Consider the following 18,246-nt stretch of genomic DNA (forward strand, 5'->3'; position numbering starts at 1 on the left):
CTGCAGGTGTCTTCCCCCTGAATCTAACAGAGAAAAACTGAACTTCTGTGAGAAAAAGAAGAGGCAAGATGAAGCAAACCAGTATAACATTTGGATGTGGGGGGAATCAAAATGAGGCTACCCTTCAGCATTTGAGCTCCCTCCTTCTTCCACTTATTATTGCCTCATTCCGATTTTGCTGGCAGGTTTCTGTTTGTGCTGGGGATTCCTAGAGCTCAGCTTGGCTGTTTGCCTTCTCTTTGCAAGAAGAAGTGATGTCTTGCTTTGAGCATGGTTCACCTCCAGTTTTTGAAGCTGTTCCTGGCTTTCCTTTCTCTCTCTTTCCTCTATTTTGTTTTTTTTTTTTTAATAATTTTTATTCATTTTTTAAACACATAATAGAAACATACAAAAAAAACAAAAAAAACAAATACATACAAAACATTTAAATCATAATGTTGTTTTCATACACCTTCTTTCCTCCGACTTCCCCATACCTCCCTTTCGCTGCATCCTTGTTTTACAGTTCTTTAGCAACCCATTAGTCAGTTTATCTACTAGTTCCCTTCCATTAATTTTCCTTAAACTTATTAGTTACAGCTGTAATTCTCTAATTCTTACCCCTTGACATCTTAACACTCCTCAATTTTACAACAATTTTTAAGATATATTTTAAATTTCTTCCAGTCCTCTTCCACTGTCTCTTTCCCCTGGTTGCGGATTCTGCCGGTCATCTCTGCCAATCCCATAAAGTCTGTCACCTTTGTCTGCCATTCTTCCAGAGTAGGTAGTTCTTGCATCTTCCAATACTTTGCCAGAAGAATTCTTGCTGCTGTAGTAGCATGCATAAAAAATGTCCTATCCTTCTTTGACACCAATTGGCCAACCATGCCCAGGAGAAAAGCCTCCGGTTTCTTAGGAAACGTCCACTTAAGGACTTTCTTAATTTCATTATAGATCATTTCCCAAAAGGCTTTAATCTTTGGGCAGGTCCACCAAAGGTGGTAAAAGGTACCTTCAGTCTCATTACATTTCCAGCATTTATTATTGGGCAAATGGTAAATTTTTGCAAGCTTGACTGGGGTCATGTACCACCTGTAAATCATTTTCATTATGTTCTCTTTTAAGGCATTACACCTTAAACTTAACACCAGTGGTCCATAACTGTTCCCAGTCAGCAAACATAATGTCATGACCGATATCCTGTGCCCATTTAATCATAGCTGATTTCACCGTTTCATCCTGTGTATTCCATTTCAACAGCAAGTTATACATTCTAGACATATTCTTAGTATTGGGTTCTAACAATTCTGTTTCTAACTTTGACCTCTCCTTTTGAAATCCTATTTTCCTGTCCTGCTGAAATGTCTCATTTATCTGATGGTAATGTAACCAATCTCGAACTTTGAACTTTAATTTCTCATAACTCTGAAGTTTGAGCTTCTCACCATCTTGTTCTAGGATTTCACAGTATTTTGGCCATTTAGAATCCATATTAAGTTTTTTCACCGCCTTAGCTTCCATTGGTGACATCTCTTTCCTCTATTTTGAGCCTGCTGTTTTGAGCCAGAAGACTGGCCCCATGAACAGTTTTGGCTAGATACAGTTATACAGGCTTTTATTATCTTTAAAAATACTTTCCTCTTTGTTTTCCGTATTCCCTTGCAAGGCTAAGACTTCACTATTCCAGTTTTTAAAAAGTTTCCCCTCAATTTTCACCAGAACTAATTGGGCCACTCCAGATCCTATATACTGGATCCTCCATGCATCTTCCTCAGACTTCCCCCTTTCTCTACATTTTGTGACAAAGATCCATGGCCAGACAAATATCTTCCTGTCCTGCAAAAAGCAGGCTCCCCAACTGCATGTACAGAGTAGGCTCTTCACAGTACTGCTGCACTCAAGCAGGCTCTCCTCCACACATCCAGTGAACACACATTGTTTTCTGAAAAAGGTTATGGCTTCATGTGATCACATGAGGAAGCAAAAGGAGTCAGTGAGACCAAAGCAAATGAAAACATACAGTGGGGTGGGAAAACTCAGGCCAGGAGACAAATACGTCTCTCTTATCTGTCTCTTGGAACTGCTGCCCCATCCCTTAACAGCCCTGAACAGCACCCTTCTCAAGGGCTTTTGCATGGAAGGAATGTGCCTCTGCATTGTAATTCAGTGGTACCTTGGGTTAAGTACTTAATTCGTTCCGGAGGTCCATTCTTAACCTGAAACTGTTCTTAACCTGAAGCACCACTTTAGCTAATGGGGCTTCCTGCTGCCGCCGCGCCGCTGGAGCATGATTTCTGTTCTCATCCTGAAGTAAAGTTCTTAACCTGAGGTACTATTTCTGGGTTATCAGAGTCTGTAACCTGAAGTGTATGTAACCCAAGGTACCCCTGTAATGCATTTTGTTGCATGGATGGAGAATGGAGGCCGTTATGTGTGTGTTAAAAACCTCTGGCTTTTGCAGGGCCAGCATGCAGCAACCGACGAACAAAGATAAGAATCTTTGACCCACCCACTTTTGCCTCTGGCCACGCTCACCAGTGGCATGTGGCCCACAGAAGGTTGTCCCTTGGGAGAATGCAGACCTCAGGACAAAAAAGGTTCCTCACCCCCAACATACAGAGAAAGGCATGTTACGTCATCGGAATGTCCATGAGCTTATCCATTTTTACCCTTTATTTTTCAGACTTAAACACTGTAACCTCTCCCAAAAATATTTTGAGGGACCTAAACACCAGAGTGGCACTTTTAGCTTTACCTCGTCAATGTAAATATCGTAGTCTGAATCATCGAGGTCAGCTCCTTCATCATCTCCAAGTCCAGATTCTGTAATGTAACGACCGTAGCTTCCACTCCCTAACTCTTCCAGGTCTGTGAAGATAAAGTTGGTATAGCCACATACACATGTTGTGTCAGTCACATGGTATACGTAAAATAGAACAATGTGGTTAAAGGGTCCTGAAGACAGGGTGAAACTAGGCTTTATTTCACCCGGGTCAAAGACCCAGTTTGACACACACACACACACACACACACACACACCCTTGCATTTGCATATACACACACAAACAGGCTGGGAGCCTCTGGAGGTTTCAAACAACCCAGCTAGCATCCCCGTCCCCGCGGTAGCTACAGCTCTGCTGAAGGCTGCCTAATTTCTACACAAATGTCCTTAAATATCAGGCCTTTGCTCCTTGAAGAGAACACAAGTGAGGGTAGAGCCCGGCAAGACAGCCTTAGCTCACAGGGGAATATTTCACTTTTGGATATTGATAGAGCATTAGAACAGCCTAAAATGTTTCATTTCTTTCTGCAAGTCAAAATCCTGATGATTTTTTTCAGGAGCAGGAAATTTATTCATTTCATTCATTTTTCTGATAGCCAAGTACCTGTGCACAAAGCATTTCTAGATGTTAACATTTCTCTCTCTTACATATGGCTGCATTAATTCTGCTTTTTACAACTTTTATCTCTTTAGCCGCCTTTTGATCCTTTATTGTACTGTTATATTTTCAGTTGTGTTTTTACTTGTGGGCTTTCGATTACATTTAAGAAAAGTGGTACATTAAAAAACAACAACCACAAACGGACCTCCGGAATGAATTAAGTTCGTAACCAGAGGTACCACTGTACTCAGTTTTATTATAATGATGATAATAATACTGTTTTAGACCAATGTAAGTTGGAAAACATGGACCCACAGTCAGAAATAGTTTTCATCTTACTTCTCCAAGCCTGCGGAAAAAGTTTCAGCTGCAAAGAATACATCAACTCTTCATGTTGTTAGCTGAAGAGATATTTTTTTAAAGGCAAGCAATGATGCAGCTGGTAAGTGTCCTGGCCATGTGTTTTTACAGTCTCCTCCTATTTTGGTGTCTTCACACATGAAGATGAAGCTATCTAACCCCCCGTAGTGTTTTCAGCTCTTTGTGTTCTCTCATTTCCTCTGTCGGATCATGTCATGCAACGCAACGGTGCCATAAAATAGCACTGTCTCTGTAAGAAAGCAGGGATATTTGTAAAAGGCTCTACTATTATTCCTGGAGTGAGAATGAGATGAAGTTTTATGCAACTGATGGAAGAGCTCACTAGATCATAATGGGCAACTGATCGGTAAACTGTTAAAGTAATGGCAATTCCAGAAATCCAAAAAAAAGTGGGCGACAGCTGTTAAGAGCATGCAGTATTTCATTTACAAAGTCTTGATCTTGCAATGACCCGACACCAACTTAAGATGTCCTACCATCCTTGTAATCCTGCGCCCGTAATTAATTGAAAGCCCTGCAGGGGAGACATTGAGAAACGAAGCATCTCTCCAAATAATCAAGGATTAGGTTATAGCAAATCAACCCTGTTAAAATAAATAGGGAGCTGGAAAAACCTTGTGCTGATGCTAATTAGGTGGCAACTGAGTATTGATCAACAGTTTACAATGCCTTTTCATGAAGAGGCCAATGTCACAGGCTTACACCACTTATGTCTGGGAAATCATTGTGTTTTAAGTCTATACAAGGTAGCTTTGCTTAATAGCTAAAACTAAGCAGAAAACTGGGACGCGGGTGGCACTGTGGGTTAAACCACTGAGCTTAAGGCTTGCTGATCAGAAGGTCGGCGATTCGAATCCCCGCAAAGGGGTGAGCTCCTGTTGCTCGGTTCCTGCTCCTGCCAAGCTGGCAGTTCGAAAGTACGCAAGTAGATAAATAGGTACCACTCTGGCGGGAAGATAAACGGTGTTTCCGTGCGCTGCTCTGGATCACCAGAAGTGGCTTAGTCATGCTAGCCACATGACCCGGAAGCTGTACGCTGGCTCCCTCGCCCAATAAAGTGAGATGAGCGCTGCAACCCCAGAGTCGTCCGCGATTGGACCTAATGGTCCGGGGTCCCTTTACCTTTAAGCAGAAAGACCAGCCTCTTCTACTCCAGTTGATGGGTAATTTACTGGCCTTGATGGGGGGGGGGAGAAGCCAGATGTCCTGCTTTGCTTTCTCTGTGAACTGCTCAGAGGACATAGAATCACAGAATTGTTGGAAGGGACCAACTAGTCCAACTCACTGCAATGCAGCTGTCCCATATGGGGATCAATCCTGCAACCTTGGCATTATCAGCACCATGCTCTAACCAACTGAGCTATCTGGTAATGATTAACTTAAATGTCAAAAAAACCAAACAACCACCGCCAAATACTGCTTACCCCACCCAAACAAAAGCAGAGGCTAGTGGCTTGTACACTGCAAAGACCTCTGGGCAAATGCAATGGACAGAGATATGTTGCACAAACACAAATAGTCCCTGAAGGCCAAGCTATCTAGAATCAGCGACAGAAGGCAGCTTCTTCCTTCCTTATATTCAAGTTTCCATGAGCTACTTGTTACTGTTCCCTATAGGAGTGAATGGCAACTATGCCTCTCTCTAGAAAGTAAATGTATGGATGAACATGGAGATATGACTCAGAATGCGTTAAATGCCCCTCCAGTACACAGTGACTTTGTGATTCCAGCCTTTGAGAATAAAACCTGTTTCTCCATAGCCCCAAGGGTAAGCAAGCAAGGATAAAATGGTCAGAAGGCTGCATATCCAAAGTAGCAAAACACATACACACAAGACACACTCAAACACTTGGGCCCAGGCTACCTGAGAGATTGCCTCTCCCTGTTCACACCTGCCTGGGTGCTAGGATCCTCACTTGAGAACAGGGCTGCTTTCATATTATGGAATTCTCTCCCAGGAGAAATAAGAGTGGCTCCCTTTTTGCTATCCTTTCCCTATCCTGTTCAGGTCTTTGAAAACTAAGGAGCAGACAGTGTTGATCACTGAGCTGCTGTCAGGGCAAAAAAAAAGTATTGTAATTGCAGGTTTTGGTGTATTTTAGCTATTGTTCTGAGCTAGTTTGCTTTCATTACTTTGTGTTTTAGAATGCTATTTTTAAATGTTGGAAGCCACCCTGAATCCCAACTGGGGAGACAATAATAAATGCCTAACAGAAGAAATAAATATATGAATAAATATGCCTGTGATACGTCCAAGAGATGCCAGTGTATTTTGGCTCCCCACCGACAGCAGCTGCCTAAAATTAAGCTCAGGTGTGATGAAAGAATGTGAGTCTAGAGAAGCAGAGGAATGACTGGGGCTGATCCTGCTTCAGAAGCAACAGAAGAAGCTGAGGAAGGGCCAAACAAAAAGAAACAGCCTGGGTGCAAGAGGAGGAGCAAAAAAAAAACAAACTGGAAAATTAAGATTGTAATAATTGTTAGTTGGCTTTTAGAAAAGGACAGGGAACGATAGGTTGTCCTCAATCTTCCTCCATGATGAATCAGGGGGCTTAGATCCAAGAGCAGAGACCAAGAGCGGCTACAAACCCTGTTTCTTAACATGGGAGGGAACTGAGAACACTCAGAGGTTGTGGTCCTGTGAAGGACACCACAACACTCCATTCTCTCCCCCACCACACACACAACAAAGCAATCTAGTTACAAAGCAATCTAGATATTCAGGCAGCTTCTTGCATAGTCAGATTGCATGGTTCAAGATAGCTCTGGGCCCAGATTGCAGATTTATGGGAGAGATCTGGCAGGTTCCCACTAGTTCAGGCACCTCCAAACTCGGCCCTCCAGATGTTTGGGAACTACAACTCCCATCATCCCTAGCTAACAGGACCAGTGGTCTGGGATGGTTGGAATTGTAGTCCCAAAACATCTGGAGGGCTGAGTTTGGGGGTGCCTGCTCTAGTTCATGGGCCGCCACTATACGAGCACCTAACAAAAAGTGGCTTTTTATATATCATACATATCAATATTATTGTTGTTATACAGTGGTACCTCGGGTTAAGTACTTAATTCGTTCTGGAGGTCCGTACTTAACCTGAAACTGTTCTTAACCTGAAGCACCACTTTAGCTAATGGGGCCTCCTGCTGCTGCCGTACCGCCGAAGCACAATTTCTGTTCTCATCCTGAAGCAAAGTTCTTAACCTGAAGCAATATTTGTGGGTTAGCGGAGTCTGTAACCTGAAGCGTATGTAACCTGAAGCGTATGTAACCCGAGGTACCACTGTACAGCATTATTATTGTTATTGTGATAAGCTATAACTGAGCTTCTGTGTTAAGAGGAGCCAATAATACCCAAAGCTGAAGAGGAAAAGACATCTATCTTTGGATACAGAAGGATTTGAAAAAATTATGTCTAAAGATAAACAGGATGTGGGAAGAGCGTGTGTCCAGCAACAAAGACTGATGACCTTCCGTGAGGAACTCCAGACTACAAATTCCATGGAGCAGATTGTACCTGGAAGAGGTTTCCATAAACATTCTGTTCAGAAGTTAAATTTAAACCCAAGAAACTTCAACGAGTACCATAATTCTAAAGATTCTGCACAACTTGCAATGAAGCTGTCCCACTGGGACCAAGGAATGAAGGCCAAGACCACAGGAGATGAAAGAGGTTGGCATGAAAAGAAAGCTTGGATTAAAAAAATAGCACTGCTAACAAAACCCACCCCAACAGAATTGAGGTTTAACATTGCAAGTCTGATAATTCAGAATACTGCTCCCCTTCCCAAACCCACCATGTTTTTTTAATGAATCCTTCTGCTCAGCTTCATTCTGAACCTGCGGCCAGTTTTCTTTTTGTCCACACAGAGGATGGAACTTAACAAGAAATGGCACCCCGTCAAAACACCCCACTCCTCCATGAACTTCTCTGTGTTTTGGTGCCATTACGTCAGGGCTGGCCCTAGCTATTTCCTGCCTGCAATGAAGGACAAGATGGCGGCTCCCCTGGTTCCATATCTGTAAACCATTTAAAGCACTCTGACACCACTTTAACAGCCATGGCTTCCCCCAAAGAGTCCTGGGAGCTAAGGGTGATGACCTCACAGATCTGTACTTCTCAGCACCCTCAACAAACTGCAGTCCCCAGGTTTCTCCATGCAAACACCTCTTTTGTCGTACATTTCAGTTCTCGAACGCCGAAAACCTGGAAGTAAATGCTTCTGTTTTCGAACGTTTTTCGGAACCTGAACGTGCAACACAGCTTCCGCTGAGTGCAAGAAGCTCTTACAACCAATGGGAAGCCACGCCTCGGTTTTTGAACATTTCGGAAGCCAGACGGGAAGCAGATGTGACCTCACTTCCTACACAGGTGATGGGACAGCATCTTTCACTGCATACCAGCTAACGGTGCACAGGGTGAGTCACATGACACACACCATTCTGTTCTCCAACCCTTCTCCCTGCCTGCAGAATCTGCCACTTGAAGAGCCTGGGTCCCTCTGTCTAATTGCAGGGCTGGCCATGCACTACAGTCGACTTTCCTTACACCAAACAAAGGCAGCCAGTGACGTGAAGTGGGGTAGGGAAACAACCAGAATAGAGTCATCAGGGGGTCCCGGGGTAAGCTGTACAAGAATGGACTGCTGGTTCAGGGACGCGGGTGGCGCTGTGGGTTAAACCACAGAGCCTAGGACTTGCTGATCAGAAGGTTGGCGGTTCGAATCCCCACGACGGGGTGAGCTCCCGTTGCTCAGTCCCTGCTCCTGCCAACCTAGCAGTTTGAAAGCACGTCAAAGTGCAAGTAGATAAATAGGTACCACCCTGGCAGGAAGGTAAATGGCGATTCCATGCACTGCTCTGATTTGCCAGAAGTGGCTTAGTCATGCTGGCCACATGACCCGGAAGCTGTACGCCGGCTCCCTCAGCCAATAAAGCGAGATGAGCACCGCAACCCCAGAGTCGGCCACAACTGGACCTAATGGTCAGGGGTCCCTTTACCTTTACCTTAGCTATACTTCACATAGCTTTTATTTCTGCTCTTGCATCCTCAAAGAGCGCGGGGGTTTTCAAAATTCAAGGCATGCAGGCAGGATAGCCAAAGGCTGAAGAGACGACAACCCTCGCACACGCACACACAACAACAACAACAACAACAACAACAACAACAACAACAACAAAAGAGTCCAATGTTCAATCCACAACATCTGATCCAAAAACAGACGCAAACTGGCTCATCCCATTACCCGCCCCTCAGTCAGTGCTCCAAGTTGTACAAGCAACTCCAACCTTCTATCGCAGCATTACAGATTTACTTTGGTCTTTTTCTGTAGTCGTTTTTAAATTGTGCACGCAATATATACAATTCCGTTTTAAAGAACTGCAGGAGAAAGTGAATAACAGGGCTGTCTGTGTTTCTTCTCCCTAAGATGCTTGCTTATCAATTCCGTATGTAGCTGCTATAAAACAAAAAAATGAGAATTCTGTGGTTGCAAGGGAGCAGCACGAGGCTGTTTTTTAGCCTGGGGCTTCCTTTAATTGCACCCATGGCTTGACTTTTACAGAATTCTGGAAGCTGCCAACCTCCAGGTAGTCGGCGAGGCCAGATTCAGGGAGCAAAGGAACAGGGAAGAAGGGAGTGTTTAAAAAATACCATCAGTGGCTAAAAAGAGTTCTCTGCCACCGTGAATATTTTAAGTGCCAAACAATCAAAGAAGGATATTCTACTCACTGAACATTCTGATAGCGTCACTGGGAGCACTGGGCAGGCTGGATCCATATGAATTTGCCGCTCGGACTGCAAACTGGTACTTGTTGTTCGGAGTGAGACCCTTCAGAACCATGGAGTCCATTTGGATCTGCTCTCTAATTACTGTCCAATTGGCGTCGAGATCAGGTCTGATTAGGATGAGCAAAGAAGACACAAGGTGTAATTCAAATCGGCCAAGTTGAATCAGCTGAAGCCAAACATTTGCAAATGTTAAGAGATTTACGGAACTTGTCATTCTAACTGGAATTACAGCTATGAAATTTGACTGCTGTAAATGTACTGGTGTCTCCTGGATGTTCTGATATTAAGTAAACACCACACATTAAATCCCACGAACAATTCCATGTCAAAAAAGGAAATAAACCTAGACAGTGAACATTTCCTATAAGCTACCAAATATGGTGGTAAAATACTGCATACCACCTATGCCAAATATGAAATAATGAAATCAAACATCATTGGATATTTTTTGTACCCAGGTTCAAAATGTAAAAATGATCCGCTGTGACTTATGATACAGGTGTGTACGGTATTGATTTAGCTATGACTGTACCTACAGAAATATACTTTGATCCATTCTGCCTACCAGAACAGAAATTTTGTACTTGCCAGTGAATGTCTGTTCTTCTCAAAGAAAGGAGGATAGCTAGCATGGGAATTAGGGTCCTTGGGACTTGGAAACAGCCTCCAGCTGCTCTGTAAAGAGGAGAGGGACCTCTCTCAACTCCCAGACCCTTCATTTCAATGAGAAATGTCAAAATAAGGGAACTCTAAAAATTGCCTAACAGAAAGTAGATCAACTCGGTGTCATACTAGAGCAGGGGTCAGCAACCTGCAGCCCATGGGGGTCGTTTAAATGGCCCACAAGCCACCCCCGAACTGAGCCGCCCACTCAGTGAGCCCCTGCGCACTGCTCTAAACTGGCGCAGCACGGAGCGGGGACTTGCTTCCGCAATGCCGGAAATCGCATCTGCACAGACACGATCCAGCCCACAGAGCGATCTTTGCAGGAGTGAACCGGCCCAAGCGAGGTAAACCTTGCCAACCCCTGTTCTAGAGTGAATATTTTGAATCATTTCTTTTATGTAACAAACAGATGGAAAACTGGAAGCCCCTTTTTGTTTTTCTTCTGCTCTTCACTTTCCTTTTTGATTTGAATATTTTTATTTTCCTTTGGTGGCTTATTTTCTCTTTCTCTCCTTGCTTTTGTTTTCATTTAGATCGGTTCCTTTTCTTTTATTGTATCATGGAAAAGCTTTAATAAAATTTTATTCAAAAAAGCAGCAACGGCTGGGAGATGTTAATGGGAGAAATGAAGGAGGACTGGCACGTCAGGAACCCAGCTACAATGCTGGAGGGGCTATACTGTCTTCTATGGGGCATCTCCCATACTTTTATGGGGCAGGAAGCCAAACAGGAGAGCACCCCACATCATTCCTTGAAGTCTTTTCAGTTGAAGTGCCTGAAAATAACAAGGACTGAAATGACATCTAAAGGGAAAATAAAGCTGCTGTCCACCCCATATCCTTGTAATATTTATGGCAGGAAATAACCTCCAAGGTTCAGATCTACTATTGTTTATATGCAGAACTAGTTGCAAACAACTCTGGCAATATTCTAATGAAAACAACAGTCCAAGGCAGGCAGGCTGTGTATTCCTTATTTATTTGGAGCCTAGCAAGGGCTGCCAAAATTCTTTTATCGGCCAGTATCACTCCTCGAGGGTCACTTCAGTTGAGCAAGAAGGGTGGACCTAATTTGGAACTGTTCTGTTTCAGCTTGGTCAGTACTCTGTGAACTGGAGAAACCAAATTCTCTGGTCACAGGAGACCAAAGGAAAAACCTCTACACAACAGCCCAAGGAAGGATGACTCACCTCTAAAATATTGTCTTGTCTTAAACCTCTGTGGCGGTTCTAAGAAAATAAATGTTCTCCAGACATGTTGCTTCCCCAATGCTAAGAAGAAAAAGATGGCCTAATGATGTGCATCTACCTGAACACTTATTTTTTATGCAAACTGAGGGCCTCCACCATTTCTACTAATTAAGAGCATCTGTCCACTTTTTTTTGTTTAACAGCAGTCTTCATTTTTATAGGTGGATGGTTTTCCCCCACTCTTTAATACAGCTTCTTCTTAAAATGGCATTCTACATACAATGCCAACTGCTCATGGGACAGGAAGGAAACAGATAATGGAAGGCAATCTGTGGCCATTTACACACATTTTGTGTTGGGGGCACAATAATGTAGTTTTTCTCAATCCAGAATCATTCACATTTATCCTCAATGTGCTGAGAGCCCGTGTGGTGTAGTGGTTAAGAGCGGTAGACTCGTAATCTGGTGAACCGGGTTCGATTCCCTGCTCCTCCACATGCAGCTGCTGGGTGACCTTGGGCTAGTCACACTTCTCTCAGCCCCACTCACCTCACAGAGTGTTTGTTGTGGGGGAGGAAGGGAAAGGAGAATGTTAGCCGCTTTGGGACTCCTTTGGGTAGTGATAAAGCGGGATATCAAATCCAAACTCTTCTTCTTCTTCTGATTCCAATCTAGATCCAGCTGTCCACAAGGGTGAACCTGGTTACTTGATACATGTTTGAACACTCTCCCCTTGATTAGGTTATTCATGCCTATTTCTCCTTGCACATGCCCAGCTGCACGGAAGAGGAAGCGGTGATGGCAATCTTGGTATATGGCCACCCATGTCATTGGGCTGCTGTGGATACAACTCCCATTGCCGGGAACACCTATATCACTTTTCATCTGTTCTCAAATGGCCACACTGTGGATTAATGCAAATCAATCTCCCATCAGCTTTTGCTTTCGGAACGAAGCCAGTTTCTCATAAGGTGCTTTTCGGGGGCAAAAACCATGCAGTTGATCTAGATTGTCTGCGGACCACATAGAAAATACAAGTACAGTGGTACCTTGGTTTAAGAACAGCTTAGTTTATGAACAACTTGGATTAAGAACGCTGCAAACCTGGAAGTAGGTGTTTTGGTTTGTAAACTTTGCCTTGGAAGCAGAACATGTTCCGCTTCCTGTTGAGCGTGTTCCATTTTTAAATTGAGTCCCCTGCTGCTATGCGAAAGCATGCCTTGGTTTAAGAATGCTTTGATGTAAGAACGGAATTCTGGAACAGATTAAGTTCATAAACCAAGGTACCACTGTATGTGGTTTACTTTGATTCTAGAATAAAATGTGTGCATGCAGCCTCATTTTAAGCTGCTGTTTGATCTCTCTCTCTCTCTCTCTCTCTCTCTATATATATATATATGCACCAAACAGCCTATAAAGCTTTAAGGCCAAAATACTATAATATAGCATCTTAAGACGCCACACTGAACAAATCATCCAGAAGGCTTTGAGGAACAATTTCGGCTCTCAAATAGCCTTGATAGAAATTCTGTAACAGTGTTGAAGCGCCAAGTACAAATATATGAACTACAACATACCAGGCACCTGCAGGTGTATCTGGGAGGAGAATTTTATCTCCTACCATTTTATCTTACATGTACCATCTGCTTTTTCCCTTTACAACCATTCCTTCTGATTAATGTCCAACTGAATTTGGAAAGAGGTTCTTTTCTCCCCCAGATGCAAAACTGCAATGTTTAGACTTCTTTCTTCTTCCTTTTGGAAATGTGGGAGAATAATTTCCCTGTAAAAACATCTGCTAGCAATCTGAAATATATAATTCTCAAGTCCATAATGCAGGGCTTACGCTTAGCTGAACCAACAAGCCCAGCTTAGGGAGAGCCGTGCTCTTGCACTTCTATGAATCCTAGTAATTAGTTGAATGCCAGTAACGGTGAATTCACAATTATGAAAAATACTCTGCCTATGGTGTAATTCACAGAATGTTACAAATTACACATTCCCATATTTTATTAGACCTGTTTCTCCAAAGCTGGGCAAGGAAGATGGAAATTATGCTAACAATGTCAGCATCCATCTCATCTTGTACAGTTTCCTTTCGTTTTCATCAATCTTCATATAGCTTAGAGTACATATGTACACTTTAGCCCTCGTCTTATTTGTCTTCCCAGACAGTCAGTAGGGTATAGTATTTTCTGAACAAAGACCAAAAGTGGAAAAAATCATGGCTTTACAGGGTGTGATCCCAGACTTCCAAAGCCTAATTATGATATCCTGTCTCTGCTGCTTTACTAGGGTACAGTTCTAAACCTAGAAGTCCAATTAAGTTCAGCAGGAGTTGCTTCAGTAGACATGTATAAGGTTGCACTACACATAAAAGAAATCTAAAATTCATATGTAGCAAAAAAGCACATATGCTATCACAGTCATGAATGCACATGTGTCTACTACGTCTTCTTAGGTGATCACTCGTAGCTGGGTAAAATTGTCTTCCATAAACATGGTTTTAAAAGTGAGTCCGTAAGTGACTGTGGAGGTCAATTCTGGATCCACACGTCCTTCCACAGTGGGGTCATAGGTTTCTGGGTGGGAGTTAATCACGGTGAGGGTTTGCCAAGTGTGCCTTCCTCTTAGCACGTTTCTCCTTTTCGTCCTGAGTTCAAGCATCTTCAAAGCCCATGACACCTTTGGTAAAGGCTGTTCTCCAATTGGAGCGCTCACAGGCCAGTGTTTCCCAGTTTTTATGCTACTTTTTTTTTTTGCATTGAGAGAGTCCTTAAACCTCTTTTGTTGAACACCACCATTACACTTTCCATTTTTAAGTTCGGAATAGAGTAGTAGCTTTGGAAGACAACAGTCAGGTATCCACACATCATGACCAGTCCAACGAAGCTGATGTTGAAGAATCATTACTTCAACACTGGTGATCTTTGCTTCTTCCAGTACACTGGCATTAGTTTGCCTGTCTTCCCAAGCGATGTGTAAATTTTTTCAGAGACACCATTGATGGAATCTTTTGAGGAGCTGGAGATGGCGTTTAGAAGTGGTTCGTGTTTCACAAGCTTACAGTAAGTACAATAGCTTTGTAAACAAGCATTTTGGTTTCCCTGCGAATGTTCCAATCCTCAAACCTGTGTCTACATTACAACCAAGCTGTATATAAATCCTGTGAAATAAAAATAAATTACAAATCATGCAGCTCTACATAGGGAACATATGCAAACAGATCCTTATCAATGGACATGAAGCACTTGCATGCTTAGGAGTTTCATATGTACCTCAGAATGGACATGAAACTGCAGAAGATGCAAATGTTTCCAGACCTTATTCTAATAGAGAAAATTTCAGAACCTCTCTCTCACACCCACACATCCACCCACACAGCCCACACACAACCCTTCATCTCCCAACATCCTGTCCATATCCCATTCTATGGCTACTTAACTGTCTCTTTGTCTCAGCCATTATGTGCCTTGTGTTTTTAAAAGGGGGGGTTTCAGGACAACTGATTTAATGTTACAGCACACAATGAATTTCTGGATGGCAGGGTAACAATTTGGGGGGTCAAAGATACAGGATCCACATGAAATCCAGTCTAATCCCTACAGACCACCAAAAGCCATGAGTTGCACAAGAGAACAATGTCAGTGCTGTAAAACACGTTTAATTTACAGTTTCTTGGCTTCCAAATCAAGATGCAGTCTTGGGTCATGGGAAAACACAAGTTTCAGAATGGGGTTACATACACACAGGGAGAATTTGGAAACCACTTAGATAAAGTCACTCGCAGAACTAAAATGTCTTAAGCTGACTTGAATATATCTGAATTGATAGCAGAGAAAACTGCGCAAAAGCACCAAAGCTCCTCTTATGAACACAACGGGGACAAGCATTTAGAAGTGATTTACTAGCGTTCTGGGTGGTACACATAATAAACATATTTTTTAAAAAATAAAAACAAGTCAGAACAAAATATCTTAATTCAAATGGAGAATATTTAACTTGCTTTAAGATGGCAATTGTCTTACACAAATAAACCAAGAATGAAATACATAGAGAGATATATAAATAGATATATTCAACATGAATGGCTCATGGATATAGCAAAATGGTTAGGACATTTCCAAAATGGATAGAAAGCTGAAATTTGTCCAAGGTAACCTAATTACTATGTAAGTCTGAACCTTGGATATTTTTGCATCAAATAGTCAAATGCACAATAACAGCCAGCACTTTGGTAGGGAACAAGACAATATAGATATACAATGGGATGCAGGTGTATATGTGGGGGAGTTCCCTGTTTCACATAGCTGATTGATGCTCAGACTGGGAGGTGATCTGCAGTGGCAGCCAGGAACACGAGTCAGAAACAAGATAGTCTCATGTAAGATATAATGAAAGTGCGTAGGAGTGCCTTTCCACCAAACACCTTCAAGAATCGGTCTAACAGATTTTTACTTTTCATAGCAAATGGCCATTACACCTTTAACAATCATCACAACGGGAGAAGAAACATCTCTAGCAGTGACCACAAATATATGTCTTGCAGAAGGCAAGCTGCCTTGACTAGTATTTAGCACCATATGCATTCAGGTAAATCATGTAATGAAATGCGAAAGTCACATTTCTAAGCAAAACATTATTATCATGGCTTTGAGCATCTCACATTTTCCTGGAAATGCAAGATGACCGTGACCCAGACAACGATTTGCAAACAAACATAAAATGGCTATCCTGAAGGTGCTTAACAATACACAAAATAAATCACATTCATGAAAAGCACAGCTGTTGTCCATCTGTGTTCACCAAATGGCACCACACCTGCTTAACCGACTTGCATAAACAAGGTGTCAAGGCAATCATCTGTATATTGAACTTAACAAAATGTACCCATTCCCTCTTTTCTAAGTTCCCACCCGCCTGCCTGGCATAAGGCTGCCAAGGACAACTGAGACCTCAGAAGATTTGGCAGCCAAGGGCCGTGACTCCACTTCCTGCTCATTTCCAGCATGACATCTAAACAGGTGAGCTTGCTAATGCTCACAGGTGAATGCAATAATATGAAACATCTATTTCAAACAACTAGAACATGGAGTTATATATCCTTAAACTCACAGCCACTGAAAGATGGGAGAAATAACTTTCTTTGGGACCCAGCCATTTGAATGAATGAATAAATGATACCACCTAGAATAAGGATACCAGTCTGAAATAGATTTCAACCTGTCTGAGCCAAGAGTGTACGCAAATGTGAATCCTGTAAGCAAAATCACCTTATGAATTCCACTGTGTAGTACTGAATTGGGGAACTTCCTTCACTGGGTCCTGGTTTCCACGACAGAGCAACTTCTGAGTCAGAAACGACCAGCACTTGAGGCTGGTATGGTGGATCTGGAGGCATGCACTTATCTAAAACAGAAGAAGAGCATGTGTCTGCCAATCATACCATATGGATGTCATCGGTCACTTTGGAGAATCCCAGAAAGTACTTCTTGCTGTGGCAAACACATCTATACAACTATATTTTGAAAGGAACTGGACATCTCATCAGAATCTTTTGTTGGCTTCCATAGTTCACTATTACTTCCAGTACCTACAACCCACTTTCTTTCCCCTACACCTAGTGGCTGTAGTTAGTGCCACAGGACAGTGATAGAGCGCATTTTTTTCATTCCAAAGGTCCCAGATCCAACTCCTGGCATCTCCAGGTCAACGAAGTGCCTGGCTGTGACAAGGAGGCAGCCTTGCAGACCAGAAACTGTATGAAGCAAAGCAAATGCTTCGATGTCCTTGTGGAGACATTTCAAGGAAGTTTACGAAGGTGCCAAGAAACCACATCAGGCTGCATTTCTCCTTTTAAATCTTTAATAGCACTCCTGGCTGTTTTGCCAATACATCTACATCTTGCCCTCTCACCAGCAGTACTTCTGAAATCTTCATCCCCCTCCATCCCCATCCACAATTTGCACGCTGTACCCTCTCGTTGTCAGCATGCATTCACCTGCCAGCAAAACACAATGCCTGGGATTATCTCTGCCCCAACCGGCATCCATAATAGCAAGCTATTCGCACAGCTTTTACCTTGCGATAAAGTCGTTACATTTCTGGGCATGCTGGGTCTGCCTTTTCCTGCCCAGCCGTAAGCTCCTACACTTACACGGTGGAAAGTGCCCGGCTTCAAATCTCCAATGACAACTTCCTGTTTGAAATATAAATTGGGGAGAAATATATATATGTATATATGTATTTTTAAAAAATACAAATAACTGTTTGAAAATCTTGTGTGGTCCAGCAGAGTTAGACAAATCCTCTTTCTGCTAGAAATGGCAACTTCAGGCTGAATTTGTTCATTTTCTTATTAAGGGGATGTTTAAGCCACCCTTCAGCAACCAAGGCAGCACACAGTTAAAAGAATAACACTAAGCAACTAAAACTTCCACACTTAAAAGAACAAAACTATCCAATAAGAAGTCTTCCACTATAAAACAACATTAAAGTACAGGAGCAGCACCAACCAAGAATAAACCCAGGCTAAAACAGCAATAAAAATTGTAACTATCTGACTTGAGGAAATGCCTGGGCAAAGCTTTTTTAAAAAATCTCAGCTTCTCAGGAGAGGGTATTCCAAAATGTAAAGGGCCACAACCAAGAAGGCCTCTCTCAAATGGCAGTGAGCCTGGAAGTAGGACTTAAATATCCATTGCAAAGTTCAAGAAGGCTCATGTGGAAGAAGGCAGTCCTTTGGATCACCATCCCCAAGTCCTTTAGATCCTCACCTTCTCCCCATAATGGGTAGTAGAGGAAATGCAAGACATGATATCATCACATTGTGAGTTTCTGCAGGTCCCTTCCCAATGCA

The 18,246-nt window shown here is 42.6% G+C and overlaps 1 protein-coding gene across 2 annotated transcripts in view; it reads right to left on the bottom strand.

Moving 5' to 3' along the window:
- EGFLAM (EGF like, fibronectin type III and laminin G domains) overlaps positions 1–18,246 on the bottom strand; it is a 104,325-nt gene that overhangs the window by 46,904 nt on the left and 39,175 nt on the right. For both annotated transcript variants that reach the window (XM_081929630.1, XM_081929631.1), the window contains 4 exons: positions 17,469–17,586; positions 16,661–16,796; positions 9,473–9,639; positions 2,738–2,850 (listed from right to left, as the gene is read on the bottom strand). In XM_081929630.1, the coding sequence (XP_081785756.1) occupies positions 2,738–2,850; positions 9,473–9,639; positions 16,661–16,796; positions 17,469–17,586 (534 nt within the window). The remainder of the gene's footprint in view (positions 1–2,737; positions 2,851–9,472; positions 9,640–16,660; positions 16,797–17,468; positions 17,587–18,246) is intronic.

The sequence above is a fragment of the Podarcis melisellensis genome (assembly GCF_964234715.1).
Source record: "Podarcis melisellensis genome assembly, chromosome: 11".
In the NCBI taxonomy this organism is placed as follows: domain Eukaryota; kingdom Metazoa; phylum Chordata; class Lepidosauria; order Squamata; family Lacertidae; genus Podarcis; species Podarcis melisellensis.